Raw genomic sequence first — 27,257 nt, 5'->3', positions numbered from 1 at the left:
CCGAGTGTTTTATTTCCTCTTGATACCGCGTTATCTTTGAACTCCAGACAGATGGCAGATCTCTGGTATTTTGTCCTCTTCCAAGCGACAACTCTGTTCTGTGTGTTTGTTTGTGCGTTTTTGTGCGTGTTGTACGTCTGCATTCAAATATGCGTTTGTCTGTATTCTAGGCATATTCCTGTTTCCATTTGCCTATCTACGTATCGTGTGTGCGTGTGTGCGCGCAGGGGTGGAAAAAGTACTCTAATGTTTTACTTCAGTAAAAGTGTCAATACTGCAATGTAGAAGTACTCTGTTACAAGTAAAAAGTCAAAAGTTCAAAATTTTACTCGAGTAAAAGTACAAAAGTATTGGCATCAAAATGTACTTAAAGTACCAAAAGTAAAAGTACTGAAATGTTTGAAAATAGCAGATCTACAAGCTCACAACGCGTCGCGATGCAACGCGTTGTGAGCATCGCGACGCGTTGTGAGCTTGTAGATCGGCTATTTTCAAATAGCCGGGTATAAAATAGGGCTGAAGTGGTTAATGTATGTTTCATAACATCATAATTTATATCTGAAAAGTAACTAGTAACTAAAGTTTTCTAATAATTGTAGTGGAGTAAAAGTACAATATGTGCCTCTAAGATGTAGTGGAGTAAAAGTAAGATGTAGTGGAGTAAAAGTACTGGAAATACTAAAGTAAAGTACAAATACCAAAAGATTTTAATTAAGTACAGTACTTAAGTAAATGTACTTACAGTAGTTACTTTCCACCACTGTGTGTGTGTGTGTGTGTGTGTGTGTGTGTGTGTGTGTGTGTGTGTGTGTGTGTGTGTGTGTGTGTGTGTGTGTGTGTGTGTGTGTGTATTCCTTGGCTCTTAGCCAGGCTTCAGTGGTGGCAGTACAGACAAGACAGCTAGATGCCAGATGGGCTGTAATGATTAAAATCCTATGTTGCATGGTATTCTTAAGGGCTCTCTTAGGAACAGGCAAAAAAAAGAAACTATTGCCCAAATGTAGGTCATGACGAAACATTATTGATGACATTGGACATTGCTCATCCAAAGTTATGAGAGCTACTTCGATACAGTACACCATGATGAAAGTAGCTTCTCTGTCTAAATATTGGCTTTTTCTCTCTCTGTCTCACTCACCACAAATCACAAATTCGATCTCATCTTCCCATCCATCTTCTATCTCATCTCATGCCACCTGTGTGATCTTAGTTGAAGTTGCACAATTATGGCTAAATGGTCATTCTGTTTATATTTTTTGCTTAAAAAGGTAGGGTAAGTGATATTCTTTTTGTTAAAAAGGTTTAAGTACTATATTCTAATAGTAATCATTGCTACAGAGCGTTTGTTGGGTCACAGGGGTCTCTCCAGCTCTTTAGGAAACAGAATGTAGTACATTTTCAGGTAGGCGACGGAATTTAAGCCAATCAGGAGAGAGCACTGAAAATGCATTTGTTTACTAAAGAGCTGTAGATACATGGAGACTCCTTTTACTGAACAAAAACTCTATAGCAATGAGTACTATCAGAATATATAGCTATTTAACACTTATTTTAACCAAAGTAAATCACTTACCCTACCTTTAACATTGTAATCATGATCATACAGTAGTCATGAATCAGGTTTGGTAGAAAAATAGGTTTTAGTGATTTTCTTTAATGACGTTGTTGCTCATTGTTCTTAAACAAAGCAATATGCCTCTGGTGAGAGAATGAAACGTGAGAGCGAGAAGAGAACTGGGAGACTTAACCCATTAATACCTGGAACGCATCTGTGTCACTTTAGATTTCATTGGCTATTCAAAAATAGCAGATATACAAGCTCATAGCGCGGCACCGAGTGCCGCGCTATGAGCTTGTAGATCTGCTATTTTTGAAAAATCGTGAAAAAATATTTTTTTGACTTTTTTCCAAAAATTGTTAGGATTTAGATTTCTTCGCCTCAGGTCTTAATGGGTTAATTGATGTGATCCCCCTGTCCCCCTATTGCCACCCATGTCGTTTTTTTAGACATATTATGATCCAGTACCAATGGCTTGGACTGGGGTCGTGAGATTTTTAAGATACATGAGACCCTGTCAGCCGGGTGAACACAGTAAAGAACTTGACCTAAACTGCAGATGGAGAAACAGCGTAGAGATGAAGTCGTAGTTGAGGGGCTTTGGAGTAGAACTGGTGCCAGCACATCTCTGTCTTAATGCATTAAGACCAGGAACGCGTCTGTGTCATTTTAAGATTTATTTGGCTATTTTTGAAAAATCGTGAATATTTTTGCAAATATTTGAATATATATGTACATTTTAAACTCAAATCTTTGCTTCTGGGGGTTCCTGGAACAAAATATTTTGAGATGGGGGGGGGTCCGCAGATAAATACATATCATTTTGGGGATCCTTTGAGTTTGAGAAAAAAGTTTGATACAGCAACATACGTATTATTTTTTTTTTTTTTTACTGTGTAGGATTTAGAAGACATTTGTAGAATCCCCAGAAGCAAAGATTTGAGTTACAAATGTTCGCTTAAAAAAATACATATATTCAAAAATGTGCACACATTTTCATAAATACAAAAAAATAAGCTACAAGCTTGCCGCGCTACGAGCTTGTATATCTGCTAATTTTTTTTTATAGCCAAACACTTCGAAAAAATGACACAGATGCTTTCACCGGATTGAATGGGTTAATGCTGGTCTGGACTGTATATATCCATACACTGACTGATGGAGTCCCAACACAGTTCATCCCTTCAGACCCTGCAGAGTTTATAAATAACCATGGAGGGTCCTCTGGGAGATGAGGAATGAGTCGCTCAGAGAATAATGGAGAGGAGAGAGGGAGGGAAGAGAGTGCATGAGGGGGAAAGAGGACGAGAGGAAGAAGGGGATGGGTGGGAAAGAGAGAAAGTGAGAGACAGGAGGGAGGGTGGATAGAGAGATAGAAGGGGGGTGTACTATACTGTATGTGTGAGGGAGAGAGAGAGAGAGGGGGGGGGGGGGCGTGTGAGAGACTCTGCGAGGAGGCCATTAACCCGTTAAGACCGGGAACGCATCTGTGTAACCACTTTAACCATTATTTCATACTTTGGCTATTCAAAAATAGCAGATCTACAAGCTCATAGCTCATATGAGCTTGTAGATCTGCATTTTTTTATTATTATTTTTTTATGTGTGCAAATCTTTGAAATATATATTTTTTTTAAAGCAAATATTTGTAACTCAAATCTTTGCTTCTGGGGGGTCCCTGGAACGACATATTTTGATATGGGGGTCCCCGCGGCCAAATACATATCATTTTGGGGGCCGTTGACATGAAAAGGTTTGAGAACCACTGATTATAGCAACATAAAAAAAAACTGTTAGGATTTAGAAGACATTTTGTAGAATCCCCCCAGAAGCAAAGATTTGAGTTAACAAATGTTCGCTTTAAAAAATATATATATATTCCCAAAATTTGCAAAGATGTTCATGATAATAAAAAAAATATAGCAGATCTACAAGCTCATAGCGCGGCACTCGGTGCCGCGCTAATGAGCTTGTATATCTGCTATTTTTTGAATAGCCAAAGAAATAAAAAAAAATGACAGAGACTCGTTCCCGGTCTGAAGGGGTTAAAGATCCCCAGCGGGAGCAGTAATATTCTCACAGAACTACATGGTCACGTGACATTATCAAATGACACTGTTGAGCCTGGAGGAACCGCGAGTATAAAGTAAAACAAACGCTCACGAGCCCATAATGACAGGCTGTCCCCTTGTGGGCACGTCCTGCACACAGACGCACACAATCCATACTGTACACGCATGCACACGGCAGTGGTGTAAAGTAACTAAGTACATTTACTCAAGTACTGTACTCGAGTACAGTACAATTTATTTATATTTTTACAACAAGTACAATTTTGAGGTACTTTTACCTTACACTCGAGTATTGTCTATACTTTTACTCCACTACATCTCAGAGGCAAATATTGTACTTTTACTCCACAACAATTATTTGAAAACTTTGGTTACTTTGCAGATATAAATGATTACATTATAAAACATACATTAACCACTTTAGCCCTATTGTATTCCTAGGCTATTTGAAAATAGCCGATCTACAAGCTCACAACGTGTCGCATCGTGACGCATTGTGAGCTTGTAGATCTGCTATTTTCAAACATTTTAGTACTTTTGGTACATTTTGATACCAATACTTTTGTACTTTACCTCAAGTAAATTTTGAATTCCGGACCTTTACTTGTAACAGAGTACTTCTACATTGCAGTATTGATACTTTTACTTAACACATTGATTGCCTGAGTTATTTCAGATTTTTTGCAGTTTATTGCCAGAGATTTTTCATTGAAAAAAAAAAAGTACTCAGGAGCTGAGATTACAAAATTTTAAAGTTTTAAGTTAACAAGGAAGTGGATAGGAGTTTAGATCTTCGACTAATCATATCTCCTTGGTCTCTGGGTCAAATTAAAAAAAAAAAATTTTTCCAGGCGTGATTAACCTATAGTATGCATTCTACCAGAACCCCACCGCCAAGGGGCAATGTCCCAGCAACAATTCTCATTCATGCAGCCTTCATTTATCAGTCTGTGCCGCAGCCTACCACCATAAAAAGGACACAGTGTAACCTGCACAGTAAAATCCTGCGTGTTTATTTAATTCTGAGAGTGTACAAATGTAACCAAATGGACCCCAGTGGGGGCTTCTTAACTCTGACTTCCAGAAATAAAACATAATTTGCCAAGCCACTGCCAGCGATTTTCGAGTGATTTCACTGAACTTTTTGGGGGGGGGGGGGGGGGGGGGGGGGGGGGGGGGGGGTCGATCACGTGACCCGCTGCTTCTCTACTTCAGAGAGCCAAACGGTGACCCATAGGCAAGCTAACAGCGCCATCTAGTGGAAAACCACTGAAAACACAAAATCTCGTCATTGGCAGACCACACCCTTAGCAAAATATGACGAGATATCTCATCATTGGCAGTCAAAGAGTTAACTGTAAGGCCGGATTTATATTTGGTTAAAATAGCAGCTCTGCTTGCAGATCTGCTTTTTTTTCAGGGTAAGTCGCCGGCGCACAAACAATGTATTAAACAGGCTTAATGGTTCAGAAAGAGATGTTGACCATTACTTGATTCCAAAACTCCTCACCTTGATTTATAGGGAAAACTAACTCTCGTGCACACCAAACACATATATATATATATATATCTCTCTCTCTCTCTCTCTCTCTCTCTCTCTCATCTCTCTTCTCTCTCTCTCTCTCTCTCTCTCTTCTCTCTCTCTCTCCTCTCTCTCTCTCTCCTCTCTTCTCTCTCTCTCTCTCTCTCTCTCTCTCTCTCTCTCTCCTCTCTCTCTCTCTCTCTCTCTCTCTCTCTCTCTCTCTCTCTCTCTCTCTCTCTCTCTCTCTCTCTCTCTCTCTCTCTCTCTCTCTCTCTCTCTCTCCTCCTCTCTCTCTCTCTCTCTCTCTCTCTCTCTCTCTCTACTTAAGTACAATTTGAGGTATTTTTTACTTCACTGGAGTATTTCCAATACTTTTACTCCACTACATATCAGAGGCAAATATTGTACTTTTACTCCACTACAATTATTTTAAAACTTTAGTTACTAGTTACTTTGCAGATATAAATCATTACATTATAAAACATGAATTAACCACTTCAGCCCTATTGTATACCTAGACTATTTGAAAATAGCCGATCTACAAGCTCACAACGCGTCGCGATGCGACGCGTTGTGAGCTTGTAGATCGGCTATTTTCAAACATTTCATACTTTTACTTATGGTACTTTAAGTATATTTTGATGCCAATACTTTCAAGTATCATTTTGAACACAGGCCCTTTTTACCTTGTAACAGACAGTATTTTTATGTTGCGGTATTGCTACTTTACTTAAGTAAAATATCCGAGTACTTCTTCCACCACTGCACACACACGCATTATATACTGCACAAACCCTCTGAATAAACCCCGTTTGTCGTGGTACTCACCTTGCACAATGCCCCAGGGGTACTGTCTGGCCCTCACCGACTTGTTGCCCACTTTGACCTCCTCCACACTCCCCCACCACAGCAAACGGCAGGTGGGCCTGGTCAGGGTCAGAGGTCAAACAAAAAGAAAAAAAAGAGAAGAAATATTAAGGTTACAAAGTGTAACCAGAGTCACTACCTGGCCTGATTCCTGGGAACAGATTCTTTACTTCCTCAAAAAATAGTTTATTTCCCAGTCACCGCCCTAGCAACCGTGCTTCGTGTTGTGGCCACCAAAACGTAACTGGTTTTACAGATGTCGTTTTGGTGGAGACAACTGGAGCACTGGGAGGGATGAAAGAGAACTTAACGTTCGACTTTCAAATGAAACCAACTTCACTGCAGGACTTTCTGACTTATCTTTTTCACGACTAGAACGCGCCACAGAGCTGAACGTTGTTTACATACACACGAGCCACACCGGAGCGGTTTGTTTACGTTTAACATGTGGCCGGCTTGGGCTCGGAGGCATTTTTCATTGACATGATTAACCCATTATGACCGGGAAGCATGTGTGTAACCACTTAAAACCATTATTTTATACTCAAAAATAGCAGATTCCACAAGCTCATAGCACGGCACCGAGTGCCGTGCTATGAGCTTGTAAATCTGCTATTTTTGAAAAATCGTGAAACATTGTGCAAATCTTTGAATATATATATATTTTTAAGTACATTTTTTTTAACTGAAATCTTGCTTCTGGGGGTTCCTGGTACAAAATATTTTGAGATGGGGTCAATGGCCAAAACATATTATTTTGGGTGGTCCTTGACATGAAAAAGTTGAGAACCACTGATTATAGCAACATAACTTAAAAAAAAAAAAAAAGGATTTAGAAGACATTTGTAGAATCTCCAGAAGCAAAGACTTGAGTTACAAATGTTATATATATTCAAAGATTTGCACAAATTTTCATGATAAAAAAAAAAAAAAGCAGATCTACAAGCTCATATGAGCTTGTAGATCTGCTATTTTTGAACAGCCCAAAGAAATCAAAAAATGACACAGTCCCGGTCTTGACGGGTTAAACACACGGTTCTTTATTGCTCTAGGAGGTTTACTATGCTCCCGCTGGGCCACAAAGCACTGTCTGCATCATGAGGAAAACACGCCTGGCGCGCAACCGCAAAAATTAGGTGGCGAATCTTCTTGGCCGGCAGTGTTGCCAGATTCTGTGAGAGAAACAAGCAACCAGGTCTAGGAAAACCAGCCCAAAAGAAGCGACTATGGGCCAAATGAGCACTTTAACATATACATCAGCCATTTGAAAATAGCAGATCTACAAGCTCGCGACGCGTTGTGAGCTTGTAGATCGGCTATTTTCAAATAAAATCTTGCGGGGACATTATAATAAGCAGATCTGGCAACCCTGCTTGGCCGGTGAGCCTGCGGCGATGATGTCATCGACTAGGAATAGACATGACTATGATATGTGGGGGGCGGGGCCTCCATCCGTCTCATCCGGTTGGTTATGGGTTCTTCTTCTCGTAGATGATTTGTTGTGTGCGTGTTCCGTTGCATGGTTTGTGTGTGTGGCCCCCGTTATCTCTCTGCAACATCACTTTAGACTTCCACTAATGAAGTTCATTTCAGATGCGGTTTATTTTCAGAGTCGCTTTAACCCATTCAGACCTGAAGCCCATTCTACAAAATGTCTTCTAATTCCTAACAGTTTTTTGAAAAAACCTATGTTTCTATATCAGTGGTTTGCAATCTTTTTCCATGTCAAGGACCCCCAAAATTATATGTATTTGGCCGCGGACCCCCATCGCAAAATATGTTGTTCCAGGGACCCCCAGAAGCAAAGATTTGAGTTACAAATGTTCGCTTAAAAAAAATATATATATATATATTCAAAGATTTGGACACATTTTCACGATTTTTAAAAAAATTGCCAAAGTATAAAATAATGGTTAAAGTGGTTACACAGATGCGTTCCCGGTTTTAATGGGTTAACAAGCCTGGAAAATATGTACAGATTGAGATATTTATAAGGGAAGTCAGAGGAAAGTATGCAGCGCTATGAGGCCCATAACGTCTTCCTGCAGTATGTAGAGAGTGACAGAATGGGGAAACGAGCGCTCTCAGACAGACCCCATGTTCCACTTTTGTGTGTATATGAATGTGAGGGGATACACACACACACACACACACACACACACACACACATATCCAGTATATAACCTGGTAGTAAAAGTGTTTGCAAATAATTGCGTGGTTGTGTCTTACCACTTCTATTCTAAGTCCTCTGTCACCATAGCAAAGGTGTGATAAATGATTTTACAATAATGTTCTATTACCGTCTCTGGCACTCCTATACAACTCACTGTTCATCTACAATAGAACAATGTGGGACTAAACTAAATCTATGAAATGTACTCAGAAATAGCTTGTATTCCTTTAAGCTGCTGAGTGCAGACCACACATTTTAAAAGGGATAGTTCACCCCCAAAATGATTGGCTTAGGAATGCGACAAACTAAAACATATCCATGAATTCAAGTCTCCATGGGGTGACTAATCGATAGAGGGAAAAAAAGTCATTTTGGGGGTGAACTATCCCTTTAAGTCTGTTCAACACGTGTTAATAGCTACACATGTGGTTTCAAAATGTGTGCGGGGTGAAACTTTGGAGGAGCTTGTGGTTCGGCTATTTTCACAATACGAGTCAAACTAAATGTAATGCCTACAATTCCAAGTGCTTGTCAGTTCAAATATGATTATTTTGGGGGGGGGGTCAGGGCCTGAGAAGTTTGGGAAACCTTGGTCTAGAATAGAAGGTCAAAAGTGACATATCTGAGCATTTTTGGGGAGACGTATCCTGTATATCTCTGCTGTCCGGCAGCAACCAGCTAACTCCAAAATGTTCTTTTTTCAGGAAATGACAAAAACAAAACATAAAGTGGAGTTAGGAGGTTTTGTTCATCATTGATAAGAACAGCTGAATGGACCTCCAAGCTCACAATGAGGTTGGAGGTCAAAAGGGGGTGGAGCCTGGAGTCAGCAAAACCAGCTAACTCCACCCCCCTTTGGTGGAGTTAGCTGGTTTAGCAGAAAGTTTGAGGATCCAATGGAGTTAGCTGGTCTTGTCAGAAGCACTTTTTAATACTTTCCATTGGTTCAATATTTTTTTAATCAACACACAGACGTAAAGGGTGTTCAATAGCACTGATTTATGGGGGAAAAAATGAAAAAGCGGAAAAATGGAGACCGCATCGAATACAGCATGTATGCATGCAAGTGTGGCGGTTTGTTTCAGAGTGAAGCTTACGTTCATGGAGCCGTTGATCTCGGTCACGGCCTCGTCGTCGGTCGGGAACTGGTAGATCTGAACCCCGTTGCTCACCAACTCGCTCATGATCTTGATCTTGAATTTGTGGAGCTCGCTCTTCGAGATCGTGTCTGCTTTGGCGATGATGGGAATTATGTTCACCTGAGAAGGAGAGCGGGAAGACGGTTAAGTAAGAGAGAAACATGGAAGGGCATGGATTAGAGCGTTGGTTCTCAAAGTGGGGTCAAGGGGACCCCCCAGGGGTCCTTGAGGGAGTTACACGGGGTCCCCAGCTAAAATGGACCCTTATGGGTCCTGTAACTCTGAGAGTGTACAAATGGAACCAAATGGACACTTATGGGTCTGTAACTCTGAGAGTGTACAAATGGAACCAAATGGACACTTATGGGTCTGTAACTCTGAGTGTACAAATGGAACCAAATGGACGCTTATGGGTCTGTAACTCTGAGAGTGTACAAATGGAACCAAATGTACCCTTATGGGTCTGTAACTCTGAGAGTGTACAAATGGAACCAAATGTACCCTTATGGGTCTGTAACTCTGAGAGTGTACAAATGGAACCAAATGGACGCTTATGGGTCTGTAACTCTGAGAGTGTACAAATGGAACCAAATGGACGCTTATGGGTCTGTAACTCTGAGAGTGTACAAATGGAACCAAATGGACGCTTATGGGTCTGTACCTCTGAGAGTGTACAAATGGAACCAAATGGACGCTTATGGGTCTGTACCTCTGAGAGTGTACAAATGGAACCAAATGGACGCTTATGGGTCTGTAACTCTGAGAGTGTACAAATGGAACCAAATGGACCTTTACGGGTCCATTTGGTTCCATTTGTACACTCTCCATTTGGTTCCATTTGTACACTCTCAGAGTTAAATTAACATTGATTTTACTATATAAATTGGTAAAGCTTCGTACCATGGGCGACCGGGCTTTCTGCTCGGCCGCCCCCGAACTGTGGAACGCCCTCCCTGTCCACCTGAGAGCTCCACAGTCAGTTGATTGTTTTAAGAGAGGACTAAAGACCTACCTTTTTAGCAAAGCATTTTTGTAGCTGGTTTTACTTTGCCCCCATGTTTTAACACATTGACTGCCAGAATTATTTCAGATTTTTAGCTGTAGCCTGCCAGAGATTTTTCATTGAAAAAAAAAGTACTCAGGAGCCGAGATACAGAATTTAAGTTTTAAGTTAACAAGGAAGTGGATAGGAGTCTAAATCTTCGAACAATCATATCTCCTTGGTCTTTGGGTCAAATAAAATAAAAAAAAAATAAAAAATAAAAAATCTTTGGTTTTTTTTTTTTTAAATAGAACGCAGATCTGCGTTCTTGGCAGCCCACGTATTTATTAAAAATAGAACGCAGATCTGCGTTTTTGGCAGCCAATGTGTTAATAGGTCTCTTCCAGTTTCCTAGTTATTGTTTTCTTTTACTGGTGTGATGTTTCTGTTTTTATGCAATTGCCTTCTGTAGCACTTTGAGATTTCCTGTAAATGTAAAGTGCGTTATAAATAAAATCCATTATTATTATTATTATTATTATTATTAAATTGGGGTCCAGAGATAGAAGTGTCATTAAATGGGGGTCCGTAGCCTAATGCATGTCAAACTGGGGGTCCTTGAAATTAAAATGGTTGAGAATCACTGATAGAGCCATAAAATCTTCTCTTATGAGGGTCCCTGCCTGGCATTATCTTTTCAAGTGAGCGGTCCGCGGGCTAATAAGTGTCAAGTTGGGGGTCCTTGAAACCATGAAAATGTTTGAGAACCAGTGGATTAGAGACCTGGGAAAACAGAGGAAAAGAGAGAGGACAAATAAAGACTTCCTGTTATTAGAATGAGGTCATTCTGGTCAGCTCCGGAGAATACGCACTCGCCATATTGTGTGTTTTAGACACGCCACTACACCACGGCACCACCACAAGTAGGCTTATGGGCTGTGCCAGAGCACACATGATATTAAAAATGTATAGAGTACATTAAAAGGTAAAAGAACATGCAGTATGCTGCTATACGGTATGTTGGTGGGTGGTTTGGCCTAGTTTAGTTTGGTCTGGAACGTCTCCAGACCTGCTAATGAGCACCGCTGACTGGACAAAAATAAAATGCTCAATATGTGACTGGCAAAGCTGCACGCAGTATGGAGCCAAGCGACTGCTGTCGATGAGATTAGGAAAGGCACTACTCTTTGGGACCGTCCCATAAAGAAACACTGTGAACCAGTGGCTCTCAAACTTTTTCATGTCAAGGACCCCCAAATTGACACTTACTATCGGCCCGCGGGACCTCCAGTTTAAAAGATGTGCCAAGGACCCCCATAAGAGAAGATTTTTACGGCTCTAGCAGTGATTTTCAACCATTTTAATTTCAAGGACCCCCCCAGTTTGACATGCATTAGGCTACGGGTCCATTTGGTTTCATTTGTACACTCTCAGAGTTACAGACTTAAAAAGGGTCCATTTGGTTCCTAACTACCTATCATTTAGCTGGGGACCCCCTGGAACTCCCTCAAGGACCCGCTGTAAACCAAGTGAGGTCGATATAATAGACGGCACCTGAATTAAACTGATACCGTGTCATTAATTACGGCTGAGGGACAAGATAACAAGATGTGTTTTATCAGCTCGATCGGAGCCCCAACGGAGACGTACAACAGACAACGATTATGAACATTAACGAGACACCATCACAAATGAGTAGTGGAGGAGGAGGAAGGGAGGAGGGGGGCAAACAAACACACAGTTTTTGTCTGCATTCCCCTGTACTGCCCTGTGGACACGGCTGCATTTACCCAAATCACTAACGAGGAAGGATTCACACAGATTCACAGTCATCAACGCCGCACGTCATGTCCCCGAGGACTCCTTGTTAGCACTTCCAAGAGAAGTTGTTGACAGACGGGGAAACCAAGCCTTTCCCACTCAGTCCAGGAATTTGAATGGGAGACTTTTCCTGTCACGAGCCCAACCTTCAGGCTACCTTGTGTCAGGGTAGTGAGGCCAACTGCAGTAATATGCTGACACAAGGGTTTCATCCAGAGTTGGCCGACGATAAGGTTGTTTATGTCTGGGAGCACACTTTTTGTCAACGACTATTTCCAAAGGAATTCTTTGTTTCATCCAACACAGTTTTTCTCAACTTGTGGTCCATGGACCACTAGGTGGTACATTTTAATGTACCACCTGTAATAAAAAAAGATATCTATTGTACACTTTTTGTGTTGTATTCAAGAATAGCAGATAACGCTGTTAGCTTGTACATCTGCAATTTGTAACTACTGATTTAAAAGGCATTTGTAGAATCGGCCTCAGGTTCTAATGGGTTAATGGTTTGATGTATTTTGTTGTGCGTGATGTTGTGCACCAAAATTCTACACACTCATAATGCGTTGCAGTGCAACCCAATTCCAGCTTTAAGATCACTAATGTTAAACATTAATAAAAAAATGTTTTAATTAAATAGAAATTACTGTGTTCTGCTACTAGATACTACTAGATATACAATATATATTGTGGTGAACGGAGGTTGGGTGGCAAGCACGGAAATCTTTTCGCGTTTGAGTAAAATGGTGACGCCCCCAGTCACTGGTGTCACTCATGAGAAATATAAAAAAATTAAAATGAAACACTTCTTTGGTATTTAAATTTCGCTACCTCTAAGTGTGGTTCTAAGTGTTCTGTATGATCTTATCTTCTTCTGTCTGGTTAAAAATTATGCCTTCACCATCAGACAGTGAGCCCCAGAGTCTGGACTGTTTCACACTGTACTAAAGTACAAATGTCGGCCGTTTATTATGAACAGGCTACACTTAAACTTGGACCCAAGTACAAATATCATTTATTTAATATCGGATCCACTAGGGCTAGGCTATATTTTAGACATAGAGTACGTATATCCTCAAGCAGAAGGTCCAGTGTACATTTCTAAAACGATAACTCACTTCACACTCTGCTCGGCTCTCTTCCTGCCTTCAGCCACCTCTTAACCACAGGGCTGATTCTAGCAACTGCAATAATTCTTTCAATTCCCTCACCGGCCAGCTCAGCTATCTACAGACCGCCATATCCTTTATAGGGTGAGTGGCACACACCCCATTTACAAGAAAAACACCATTGTCTCGCGTCTGACAGCAAAGGGCCGCTCTCTGAAGGAAATGTTGGCTGCTTTCTGGTCTACTAACCTGCTTCCTGAATCGGTCTGTGGTGACTCACTTTTGGCAGCGCTCTCGGATTAAAAAACAAAGCCCACCGTTAAGAGTGCCCTTTGAGTTTGTTTAATTTAGTGCAAACATGTTTTGAGCATGAAACGCTCTCAATCAGTGCTCAAAATGACACCAAATTGGAGCACAGTAGTGAATTGACTCGAGTTGCTTTTTGTTGGTAATCTGCTTACCTTGTTCCTGGAAGGTCGGATGTGCTCACTTCACTCAGAACTTTCACTTATAAAGTCAGTCGTAAACCGTTTGGGAACACCAGAGCCAGCCAGACCGATATATTGATCATTATTTGACTTTTATGACTACGTCGGTATTAGGAAATGTGTCTCAATTTTTTACCACTTTCAACCTGTCGTAATCATTTTAATCATGTGTTTATAGGCAAACTTTTCCAACAATTTTCTAAACTTTTCCAAAATAGCCGATGTACAATCTCACGACATGTCGTGTCGCGATTTGTTTCGCGAGCTTGTAGATCAGCTATTTTGGAAACCTTTTGAATTATTTTGTTTGCTTACAAGTACATTTTTCTGAAATAGAAACTTTAGAAAATGTTACACTTTTGACAAAATCTCAGTCAAAAAAATAGTAATCAACGTTTGTCTAGGACTTTGCAAAATCGGGATCAGACCCAAAAATCGGGCATCGGTGAGGCTCTAGGGAGCACAGAGCCATGGTGAGGCCCTCCGTTCCCACCAACAACGTGTGCAGTCATAACACTGCTCCTCATGTCTGGAAAGAGGGTACCGAATAAACAAACCCGTCATGCATGCTAAAGAAAAGTGGGATGCATCAACAACGTTGGCCTGTGCTCACATTGGTATGTAGTATAGATTTTATGCCTATGCCACTCAAACAAATAAATGGGTACACTACAGTACTCTAACGAGTATATTACTGCACTGAAAATGCTGCAGACCGGCCTGGATAAATGCACTTCCTGAAACAGCCGTTTCACAGTTCAAGGCAACAGCATGAAACCAAATCATGTCAATACTATTCATAATGTTTCATAATAAATCTTGTCCGTCCATACCCGGGGGCTTACGACAGTGAGAGAGGTTTGGCTGAGCTAAGCGGCTATACTTTGGCTCATACTGGTGTTTAAACAGCATTAGTGTTTGTGAGCTGTGGTTCTTTGGTGTAGTACTCAGGTGCAGTAAGCTGCCAAACAGGGGAGGTAGAGATAAATGGGGTAAGCTACAATGGCTTGGTTCGTACAAGGAGAGCATTAGCTCAGGTAAGCTCCTATTCTTTGATTAATAGCGCAATTGGTTGAGATTTACTGCTCTTTAGGAAAGTGTTGAGAGTTGACCGAGGGTAGAATAGCATTCATGGCACACCTGTGATTTCAAGCAAATCAATGAGGAAAATAACAAAATCTTCTTGTCAATTTTGAAAAACATACTATGGGTTTTTTACTAGACAGCAGCGAGAGTTGGTTGAAATGCCAGGCCGCCGCTGTTTTGGATGGCATCAGGAGACAGGTGGCAAAAGTAGGCAAAAAGCCGCCAAGTTTTTTTTGCTCAGCCTGGCCATCTGTTTTGCCTTGATGTGTCATCACATCGCTGCCTCACCACACACTATATTATGGGTAGCGATTGCCCTGAAAAACAAGTTTGTGGCATTTAAGAAATTACATACGGCCCTGAAATCGGTGTTAATAACAAATTCGACATTGCTGCACAACCGCAAGGTAGCATGAATGACTCGCAATGTGTGCTAGCTTGCTTTCCTGTTTTAAAAGGCACGCCTGTATGGAAACCACTACTAGATAACAACATTGACAAACCATCTGACAAAAAGGTAAGACTGGCACTGTTGTCACCTGTGATGACTGCAGTCCTGTGTGTTGTGTGTGCGTTTTTGTTGTGTCTTGCAGGTCCTTGGCTGGGTGTAGCTGAGGTGCTATTGAGGTCAATGGAAGCACCTGGCCAGTGTTCCCTAAGCAACTACAGCCTGTCAGTGTGTCGGTTCTTGCACCCCTCACCAAGCTCAGCTTTTTTTTCTTCTGGTTTTACATTGACGACATACTGTTTCACATTTACCACTGTGAGACTGTGTACTTTCATACACCCTGCCTTGATCAGTAGTGGAAGAAGTTCTCAGGTATATTACTAAGTAAAAGTAGCAATACCACAAAGTAGAAATACTCCATTAGGCCTGTGTTCAAAATGTTACTTAAGTAAAAGTAGAAAAGTATTGGCATCAAAATGCACTTGAAAGTACCAAAAGTAAAAGTACTAAAATGTTTGAAAATAGCAGATCTACAAGCTCACAACGCGTCGCGATGCGTCGCGTTGTGAGCTTGTAGATCTGCTATTTTCAAATAGCCTGTGTATGAAATAGGGCTAAAGTGGTTAATGTATGTTTTTGGATATAATAATTTATATCTGCAAAATAACTAGTAACTTAAAGTTTTAAAATAATTGTAGTGGAGTAAAAGTACAATATTTGCCTCTCAGATGTAGTGGAGTACAAGTAAAAGTACTGAAAATTGAAGATACTCCAGTAAAGTAAAAAAGACCTCAAAATTGTACAGTATAGTACAGTACAGTACTTGAGTAAATGTACTTAGTTACTTTACACCACTGCCCCTGATCCTGACTTCTACAGCTCATTGCAACAGTTTTTGTTGAGTTTTTATTTATTTATTTTTTTAATACATTTCAGTTTGTTAATTATAAGTTTGGAGTGTGCATCTCCCTCCTTTGTTGCAACCTGACAGCCAATTCTAACATAACATCCCCATAGCTCATTAAGTAGACTCAGCGAAATATAGGAACCACATTTGACTAATGAACAACACTGCTACAGCATACAGTATGTATGAGAGCTAAGAAGTGGCACTTGCAGGATGAGGGGGCGGTAAACTGTCAAATTTCACACATAGCATTATGAATCATATCATTTCATCATAGCCTTTAACAACCAATAAAATACTGTGCTTCTTGCCACATTTTTGCACTCTTTCTGCCTCCGTCACACATGCTTTGCAGACATGGAGAAGCTTTCACAGCAGCACTGTTAACTTTCACCGTTTAATTGCTACTATATATCTAGTTTTCACTTTTTTTAAAAGGCGGCCGTAATTGAGGAAAAATGTATTTATTCTGAGGAAAAAGAACATTTTATAAAATGTATATTTAAGAAAAAGAGAATTGTATGTGCCATTTCTCTAGTAGCTGTAATGTAGTTTTTTCAGTCTTGAGTTTTGTTTTTTACCAGGTTTTTTACCTGGTCTCCCATCGACACTACAGCTAGTGGTGTCTTTTTCCTCATTGGCTCAATGTCCTCTCAGAATATGGGATCTAAAGACGACCTGCAATACTGTGTTCGGCCACTGTATGCATCTCTATGGTAAATGGCGCTGTTGCGTGAAAAAAAAGTGTGGTCGTCGCCACCAAACAAACTATTGACTTGACTCCTCATATACACACACACAGCGCCGCCTCCAACAGCGACCCAGAAAAAACACGATAACGCACACAAGCCCTTATTGAGGCAACCAAACTGATTTAGCTCCGTTCATTAACTATTTACTGCCATTTGGCTGTTTTTGTTAGTCCGCGAGCGAAAGGGTACAGGACCACGGGTCCATTTGGTTCCGTGCGGGGACGCTGGAGAGAGCAACCTGGTATAATATGACTGTGTCATATTTCTCTTATTTTATCATTGGCCATCACTATCAGTTAGACAGCCAGAAGGAAGGGCAGATTTATTCAAACTACAACTACTGTATGATTTCTAGTGAATGGATGTGCGACTGTAATCTGGTTCCACTTCTTGTGAATTCACGTCTCTCTGATGAAAAACAGCTTGTACAACAGTTGAAGAAAATTTGTTCAACAGTTACAGACAGCACGCTCCTCCTGTACGTAGGGAAATACTGTAGGGAAATTGTCAGTTTGTCCGTTTGTCAGTTGCATGTTAGGTTTCGCTTTTGGTTTGCATGATGCAGTTAGGTTTCGCTTTCGGTTTGCATGCTGCAGTTAGGTTTCGCTTTCATTTTGCGCGTTGCCAAATCATGTGCGAGAAACAAGCACCGGTGTTGCAAGGAACGTCTACACGCTCTTCTGTCTCTGTCTCCGATGTGCGGGCCAGGCTTCTAGTTCTTTACAAGCTCATAGCGCGGCACAGAGTGCTGCGCTATGAGCTTGTAGATCTGCTATTTTTTTTTAAATCTTGAACATTTGTGCAAATATTTGAATATATATATTTTTTAAAGGGAACATTTGTAACTCAAACCTTTGCTTCAAATATTGGGGGTCCACGGCCAAATGCATATCATTTTGGAGGTCCTTGACATGAAAAAGTTTGAGAACCACTGATATTATAGCAACATACATTTTTCAGAAAACTGTTAGAACTTAGAAGACATTTGTAGAATCCCCAGAAGCAAAGTTACAGAGTTACAAATGTTTGCTTTAAAAATATATATAGACATTTGTAGAATCCCCAGAAGCAAAGATTTGAGTTACAAATGTTTGCTTTAAAAATATATATAAAGACATTTGTAGAATCCCCAGAAGCAAAGTTACTGAGTTACAAATGTTTGCTTTAAAAATATATATAACATTCAAAGCTTTGCACAAACATTCACGATTTTTCAAAAATAGCAGATCTACAAGCTTGTAGATCTGCTATTTTTGAATAGCCAAATAAATCTAAAAATGACAGAGATTCTTTCCCCGTCTAAATGAGAACAATCCAGTGACCATGTCCCCAACAGCCCACTGTCGATGTATGGATGTCACAACTTGCATCCACTGCCCAAAGGGGAATCTACAAGCTACTCACACAACTGCCCTGAATGAACCACATCAATATGTGTGTGTGTGTGTGTGTGTCCTACATTATGGACCAGGGCCCACAACCAGCTTTTGAGACCGTTCACACTGGGTCCTCGCATGACCAGAGAATACTTAATACTTGTTTTTCATTAGACTAGAGACCCAAGCTAAAACTAACTGTCTCAATCTTAGTTCCAGGTAAGGCTGGGAGAGTGATTCATAGGCAGCCTTCTTGTTATTTTCCTGTTATCTTCCTGTGAACGCTTAGCTCATGATGAGGGTGCATTAGTCTTCATGATTCAATGTCACTGTACATCCAATGTCTTGTTCCGTCTTGATTAAATAACAAGCTGCAGTGTTTTCATTCTGAAGACGCTAGACTTCAAGTAAGCATGCGAGTAACCCCGCCATACAGTTTCTTTACAAGTAGGCTATGACTGTGTTGAGGCTTTTGCTATAAACCTTGTTGGCTGTCTAGTCATTAGACTATCATTTGACATTGGACGTGCATATATTGTATGTAGTTGGCATGACTAAAAGTTTGCTGACTGAATTATTTGCCAGTTTGGTCTCTGGGGGGGGGGGGGTTATTCACCAATGTCCTTGATAAGGATCACATGAAGTTTAAGAATGCATGAATGTGTGTAATAAAAAATGTCCACATCCGCATCTGCACAGTTTATGTGCATAAATTACCTCCAGGTTAGGTGGGGTTGCGAGTCAATGGCCGCAGTATTTTGGGGTCGCGGGCTGAAAAGTTTGGGAACCCATGGCCTATGTAATATAGATATTCATCCAGTATTTCAGTTTAGGAACAAGACCCTTAATCCTTAACAATACTTGATAAAAGTCAATGCCTATTCTTCCGATGTGGGGACTTAGAAGAAAGCCAACGTATAGCCCTCTTGAAATGTGACGACATGGAAGCTCGTAAGCTTTTTGTCCCTGTTGTCTCATGGGACACTGAGAGAAGTCCACACCCTGGCACAAAGATCAGGGATCTCCATGCCTCAGTGAATCGACACCGCTCACAGTGAAAGGGAGTTCAAATTTCATCGTCATTAAAAGTCATTCAAAGACGGGAAAGGGGTGTGTGGGAGTGTGCGCTTTTTCCCCCTCAAGAGTAATCCCTCATTTGTGTGTGTTGTGTGTGTGTGTGTGTGTGTGTGTGTTCATATGTGCATACCTTGCTGTCCAGTTTCTTCATGGTCACTAGATCCAGGGACTTGAGCGAGTGGCCCGTGGGAGAAATGAAGTAAAGGCAGATGTGAATCCTGGTGTCATGGAAGTCGAACAGCGAGCGCTTGATCTTCAACTCCTCCTGAAGGTAGTTCTCAAACTGAGTGTCGATATAATCCACGATTGGCTTGTAGCTGCACAGCCAGAGAGAGATCAACATTAATACCAAGGATTTATGTATGTGGCCAGGAGCACAAATATTTGTGTTCTTATTCATGCATCGCAAATGAACATGAAACGGAACTATAGGCTTGTCGCTAGAGAAAAGAACAGAGTGAGTGACTTATGATTTAAGAAACAAATTGGTTTGGTTCGATGCCACAATAATGAAACCACAGTGCTTAGAACAGTGTGAAACTTGCATTTTGGGTGTTGGGAAGCAAACTGAACGGCTGCCCAAAATGTATTTCTGTGGAGCAGTGTTGTTGACAGACCTACAGTGTTCACCAGGGAATTATGAATCTGTGCAATGGTCTTATTTTTACACTTTACAAAGTCAACCAACCGGAGGACGGCACAGTTTTGGGCTAGTCCACATGTCAGAGGCCTTTTCCGATTCATCAAGTTCTTTTGCGTGCCTTTTTTAGATTCTTATGTAGACCTATGAGCTAAAACAATTCATAGTTATGTCAGTTCATAAAGTTATAATGAATTTGTTATAATTAATTTCTGTGTTTCAGAATTGCTGGCGAGAGCGCAGCTCAAGTACTTTGATTATATCCCACGGCTGTATATCTTTTATTATAACCCCCCAGTGCTTTAGTTATGGATTTAGCCCTGTCTGAATCTGCATGGAAATGCAGTTTAAACTCTGCAGGGAGAAGGACTCGCTCTTGCCTATCCGACTCTCTCCTCCTTGCGCTGTCAAACGGACACACAGGGGTGATGTCTTCGTAAATGGGTCATCTTATTGGTAGTATTGCCCCAGCATAAGCCATACGCATTTCGCACAGTGATTGCACGCAGTCTTCCGTTTTATACACCACGTAATTGTTATAGTTAACAATAAGTCTGTGATGCTCCTCCTATACAGCAGACCGAAACCATGGTGGCAGACCCTCTAACTCAGGGGTGATGCAACTTTGATGATGGTGAGGGCCACTATATTTCCACACTCACTCCAGAGGGCTTCATTGCATATACTGTCGGGCAGACAGCTCTTATCTCCGTATTTTAACTTTTTTCGTAAATTAATGCTGTATTTCGTCATTGTATGTCACACAAAAGTAGCAAAAATAGCCTACGAGCTTGTAGATCTGCTATTTTTGATTTGGTATCCTGATTTTTTTGTGATATTTCATAATTGGAATACTGAAGTAACATTTCTATTTAATTTCAAATATATTTAGTTGCCCATGTATTCTCTAACTGTACTTTGTTCTGTCCACCTGTCATTTCCAAGACTGACTGACAGCTGCACTCGACACTTCATCCTTCTGAAATATTTCACTGTTATTTTTTTACCAGTAACTTTATTGAACCGAACAAAACATTCATGCCCTGAACTGTGACACGCAGACTGAATGTTTTGAATAGGCCAATAGAAAAATATATATTTTCATCTACTACTTTTACTGTCGACGCGACCGTCGGTTATTTTAACATCCCAAGGAAGAAACATGGCTCAAACTTCAGACATTTTCTCAGCTTTCCTTTGGTCTTGTTCTTTTGATGTAGGTTACCCACAGGGCTGAGGAGATTCCTCCACACTGTGTGTGACCTGCATTCCAAAGGCAGGCAGCTTCTTCACTTAACCACTAGTATGTCAGAGTTTTTCAAACTATGGGCTGGGACCCAAACAGGGATGCAAACATGTTTCTGGAAGGTCACCATGTGCTATTTTAATGTCAGCGCTTTTAACGTGCTTGGTTCCCAGGACAAGACTTGGTGTGAAACTCAGAAAAGTGCTTTGAGTTGTTAAAAGCTTAAGCAGTTACATTTACCTCAGAATCCCGCTTTATTTATTAAGGTGATTAGACACGTTAATAATACCTTACTATTAATACATGTAAAACTGTTAATATTAACAAATACCCTAATTAACCAAGTGTTCTGGTGAAATTAGCCCAATATCTCCCTAGATTGAACGACAGGGCTCAGAGCGAAACCATCCATATGGTCTGTCAGACACGGACCTGTTTACAGTAATCAGGCCTTGTGGAATGCTTCAGCTCTGACCTTTCGAAGCCCGTCCATCCACATTAGACAGAAGGGTTTGTCACAATGCGTTTTATGGCCTTCCTGGCACCTCCTCCCCCCACAGAGGAGAAGCTATTGGTGGGGGGGGGCTGTCTGGAGCCCCATGCTAGCCAGGTCAGACCGCTCTGAGAGCGCTCTGTCCTGCAGCTAAGTTCAAACCAACTATTCAAGTATTTCCTCTGTATTGTTGCCCTGCCTCTTTCCCCCTCACAGAGTAAGGTCTGGACTGATAATGGTTTGTCCGTCAGTCTGTCTCAGCGGTACGCCAAAGAAACCTGGATGTAATCTAGGTAGAATTATGGCCTTGCTGTTCTGTATGGTGCAAGTGATGTAAAAAAAATCCCTTGCACACATTGTTTATTTTTTGTGTTTTTACCTGCATGGAGTACCTTATTTTATTTTAGAGTTGCGATGTATAACTTATTGGACTTAATTTGGACTACTTACTGTATAAATACATTAAAGGTTTTATTTTGATCCCCATTTACTCTTCCCAGGGCCCTCATAAAAACAGCCATATACATAATAAGTATCATAGGTTCACACATCACACACCCATGCATGCATGCACAAATCTCTCTTGAACTGAATCTCGAATCTGTGCATACTACAATTATATGAATCCCCTCCAACCATGTTTTAACCAACCATGTTGGAACTATCCTAAATTATGCATTGACTCCCACCCATTCGCTGCTCAGGTTATGTTCAAATTATCCGTCCATACCTGTCGTCCTTGTTGATCTGGTCTCCAAAGCCCACTGTGTCTACGATGGTCAGCTTGAGATTGACGTTGCTCTCCTTAAGGTCGTAGGTTCGCGGTCGTAAGTACACACCATTCTGGTAGTGGCTGGCCTCCTCGTTCTCGAACATGGTATTGAAGAGTGTGTTCATTAATGTCGACTTGCCAATACCCGTCTCCCCTGGGGCAACAGATACGAAGAGAGAATCAAGTAGTGCAAAATTCACAGGGGGGCAATTCATCAGCTCTCGGACAAAAGTGTTTATTGCAGCAATACAACTGGAAGGCATGTACAGGACATGTCTTTCATGTCAGGGGAAAACGAGACAACAGGCGTCGGTTTGTTTTGGTTAAACAACGTGCTTTGAGCAATTACATCTGTCAAGAGATCAAGGAAAAAGTACAGAACAAGAAAACAACTAATATTTTGTGTGTGACTTATGTGAGCACGCATTCACATGCACACACACACACACACACACACACAGTGCTACTTACCTACGCAAAGGATGTTAAAGCAGAAACCCTGTGCGACCGATTTACTGACCAGCTGGTCAGGTAGGCTATCAAATCCAACATGGCCGCCCAAAGTCAGGTTACGCTTCTCTTCATTCTAAAAAAAAAAAAGAACACGACAACAAAAAACACATTTAATAGACAAATTATTTGACATAATATTGACATTCTCTTAGTGACTTGTTTAAAGGTTTAATGACATTCACTTTTACACCACATTCAAAGTCTTTGTCCTGGTCCTTCAAAAGTGTACAAAAGGTTTTAAGTGAAAATTCCATTCCAGTGATCCATGGCAGGTGTTTTTCTCTCACATTTCTAAAGCCTTTTCAACTGCAATGAAAAAAGAAATCTTTGCCTGCGGGTGTCGCTGGTGAGGGATTTTGCCTGTCAATCATCGCCTCTGCTCCGCCCCCCCCCAAAGGAAAGGATAGGGGAGGGGAGGGGCGAGGAGGAGAGTGGGCGGGATTAATCGACTGTGACCTCACTGTCGAAGGGCCAAGCTCAGATTACTTTTCAGCCTAATTATTCAGAAAACCCCAGACCACAGAAAATCCACTGAATGTTCTAAGTTCAGGTTTTTTGGGTGTAATTGAGGTCATAAAACCCCAAATAAAACATTGAAAATAAAAAAAGTGAAAATGAATGTCATGATACCTTTAAGGCCGCTTCAACACTGGAGGGCTATTGCATTTCTTTCCTGCTATTAAATACCTCCAAGACAAAGAAAACCATCAAGTCAAGTACAGCAGAAAGATGCAGCTACTGTACTAGGCTGCAGTACTTGCGGAAGCATGATTTTCCTCTGACAGCATGTGAGGAAAATGCACTCATGCTTAGAGACATGACACCATGGCTGCCGTCGAAGCCTTCACATTCTTATGCAAATGAACGGCAAAGTATTTCCATACGTTGCACAGATGAAAAACCCATCAGCTCCGACGTTAGAGGAGTTTAAGTAATCAAGGCCTGTGGGAGGCTGTGAGCTTTCAGAATAATCCTTCACAGCCACAAGGACTTCTCACAGAGAAAAAGGCTATAGAAATCGGGGAGCAAACAGACATGGTTTACTGGAAAAAAAAGAGGACAGAAAACATAGAAAATATGTCTGTCTGGAAACAAGCTAGTTGGAAAATGCATCTTCGTGACAGCAAGTAAGAACAACCAACAATAATTAACAACTTACGATGAATAACGAAAATAGCAATCTACAAGCTCACAAACTGCTTTTTTTCACTAGTTTTGATTTTTTTTTTGCATTTTCACCGATAATGACATCCCCAAAATAGGGATGTCGGGGTGACAGTGGTTAAGCCTGTGAACCAAAACTACAATGAACCACCCAAGCTGGGGAAATACGTATCCACGTTACAAAGGCATGGTCATTCATAGCAACCTCACCACAAATGACTTTCGATGTCCCAAATATGAAATATTGAACTGTTCTTAGAGTGAGTGAGCTAGTTAGTTGCTTCCTGAAAAACAAGAGCTGAAATATGATGTTTTCATATCACCATTTAAAAAAAATATATATATATTTATATAAGCGGTTTCACCTTTGATCTCTCTTACCAGACCCATCTTTACTGAGTGGGAAGGAGACGGAGCACCTTGAGGTGCATGGGCCCACCCGAGTATGTCTGGCTCAGCCATTCCCAGAAGGGCTGCATATTTAGGAGCTGATGTCACCGGACACAGGCAGCCTGAGCGCGGAGCAAAGTGGAGCTGGATCCAACTCTGTTATACTAGACCTGAGCAGGCTCAGCATTAGGGCTGCAGCTATACATTATTTTCGGAACAATAATTCTATCGATTCATATTTCAATGAATCCCAAAGATATATGAATCGATGCAAAGAAAACAGAATAGATTTGATTCACTACTTAAACCCTATTTTATACTTCATCGTACAAACGTGCGGCGCAAAGATAGCGATAAGCAAATACCCGACCTATAAGCTACAATAATTTTTCTCCCCACAAATAATTGATTTTATTGAAATGTAAACAATCGATCAACTGTTGCATCCCTACTCGGCATGCAAACTTCGTTAACTGTGCAGTGTGATGAGATGGGGATGGCGTGAGAGGGAGAGAGAGAGGAAAAGATAGCAAGAGAAAATTGGGCTGACTTGTGCAAGGCAGGGTTTAACGTCAAGCAAGTGAAGCAACACACATACAGTGATCCGACTTGGAGCTGAGCAAGGCAATACAGGACTGAACCGTTGTACAGCCGCAGATTATTACAACGACACCCCCCAGTTGAAGGAACGATCAACGCGCTCCCAGTCTGAATAGGAATTGGGCTACACAATGCAACATTCAAATAACAGCCAAGTTGATTGCGGTAAATGTTTCCAATGTATTTGAACAAGGCCTCGAACTCTTAACCCATTTAGACCTGAGGCCGATTCTAAAAACGCCTTCTAAATCCTGACCCGTTTTCTGAAAATTTTCAAATATTTATTCAAAAATTACAACAAATGTGTTGCTGTGTACCTAACAGGAATCCCAAAAGGGGTTCCCGTCGTGAAAGGTACTGTATAGTTACAAATAGGGGTTCCCGCCCAAAATGGGTTAATCAATAATTCAATCCTAAACTCCTATCTCTCCTATCTCCGTTTGTAAAGATACGGTAGCAAGCGCAGTAAGGACACAGGCTTAATCAATAATGCATTGGATGAAGGCGAAGGAGACGCATAAAGATGAATGAATCAAAGATAATGCTCAGTTCAACGGGGAGACCGAGCGGGGTAGTAGTAGTACAATATGATACTCCATAGCTACGATAAGGTAAACAGATAGAGGTGGGGATAATTTTTTTTTTTGCTGGTCAACCACTTCATGCATTAAAAAAAAACGCTTACGTGAAGCCAAGAACAACATGGCACTGATGGCAGCCCACGGTGCAGAAGACACCGTGACTGACGTTTTTTGAGATGCTAATCTGGAGGAAAGCAGAAATGAGACGTGCAACAGATCTGGAATGACTGATAGCTGGAGGGGAAGGCGTGTGACCGTTCGGCCTGGAATTGAAACCTGCGGTTACTCATTGATGCTTGCATCCCGTTGCCAATAAAAGCATGTTATTTAAATAATGTCTTTATCTGGGGACATGTGTACGTATGGAAACCTGTGCAACGCATGCATGTCGAACTGAGGATGTGGAGTATGAATGAGGGCCACGAAAGGGGGCATGCAGACCAAACCTGCCGGCCTGTGTTATCTTTAAGGATCAGACAACTGCAGACGTGGACACAAATTCCCCGAGCCAAGATCCAACAGGCTATGTGTGTGTGTGTGTGTGTGTGTGTGTGTGTGTGTGTGTGTGTGTGTGTGTGTGTGTGTGTGTGTGTGTGTGTGTGTGTGTGTGTGTGTGTATATAAAAAGTTTTTCAGTGCATGCATGTGCACATCACTGCGGTCTCAGACAAACCAAGTAATTGCAGTGTTGCTGTTTTTCCCTTACCTGAGTTGAGTGTTACTGTTTGCATGGTCATTTATGTACTGTAAGTTAGTGACTTTTCTTGCCATCATCATAATATAAGTCATTTCAAAAGTACCTTACATCAGGGTAAATGAGAAAGTAACTTGCCGGCTAAGTTTTCTATTTTGGACAACAGCGGTTCATGAACAGTGCGTGCGTGTGAATGAGCTAGTGAATGACAGCATGCAGTCACACGTGACAGCTAAATGAACAATCACCCATGCTAGGGCTACCGAGAAAACTATGAGCCATCCATCCACCCATCTATCCATCCATCCATCCATGATAGAGTAAAGAAGAGCAGAGAATGCTCTTCCAGGTATGAGTGGAATGAAGGTTTTCAGGTCAATTGTCCCACGGTGAGGAAACAACACATTTCCCAGGCCTGCTGTTGGGCCTGTATCGCTGGGCAAACAGGAAATGACTAAATGTGTGTGTGTGTGTGTGTGTGTGTGTGTGTGTGTGTGTGTGTGTGTGTGTGTGTGTGTGTGTGTGTGTGTGTGTGTGTGTGTGTGTGTGTGTGTGTGTGTGTGTGTGTGTGTGTGTTGGGAGGGGGGGTTCTTGGAGGCCAAATAGTGAGCCTATCTATCCCGTTGCTCTCTCATCTTTTGAAATGAGCTGAGAGTGGTCTAGTCAAACTGATACTGAGTTATGTTCACGGTTCCCTCGAGGCTATGCAACTGATAATGGATATTTATTTAATAGGACACCTCGCTGACAGCTTTGACTGAAAAACCTCAACAAATATTCAATAGTTG

The 27,257-nt window shown here is 41.2% G+C and overlaps 1 protein-coding gene across 1 annotated transcript in view; it reads right to left on the bottom strand.

Annotated features, from left to right (window-relative positions):
• septin8a (septin 8a) overlaps positions 1 to 27,257 on the bottom strand; it is a 53,329-nt gene that overhangs the window by 17,892 nt on the left and 8,180 nt on the right. The window contains 6 exon segments of the mRNA XM_080436426.1: positions 5,981 to 6,053; positions 6,055 to 6,078; positions 9,290 to 9,451; positions 19,508 to 19,694; positions 22,487 to 22,682; positions 23,000 to 23,114. Of these exon segments, the coding sequence (XP_080292552.1) occupies positions 5,981 to 6,053; positions 6,055 to 6,078; positions 9,290 to 9,451; positions 19,508 to 19,694; positions 22,487 to 22,682; positions 23,000 to 23,114 (757 nt within the window).

Source organism: Gymnoscopelus braueri (genome assembly GCF_963280865.1).
Source record: "Gymnoscopelus braueri genome assembly, chromosome: 8".
NCBI lineage: Eukaryota > Metazoa > Chordata > Actinopteri > Myctophiformes > Myctophidae > Gymnoscopelus > Gymnoscopelus braueri.
This window is presented reverse-complemented; position numbering and strand designations above follow the sequence as displayed.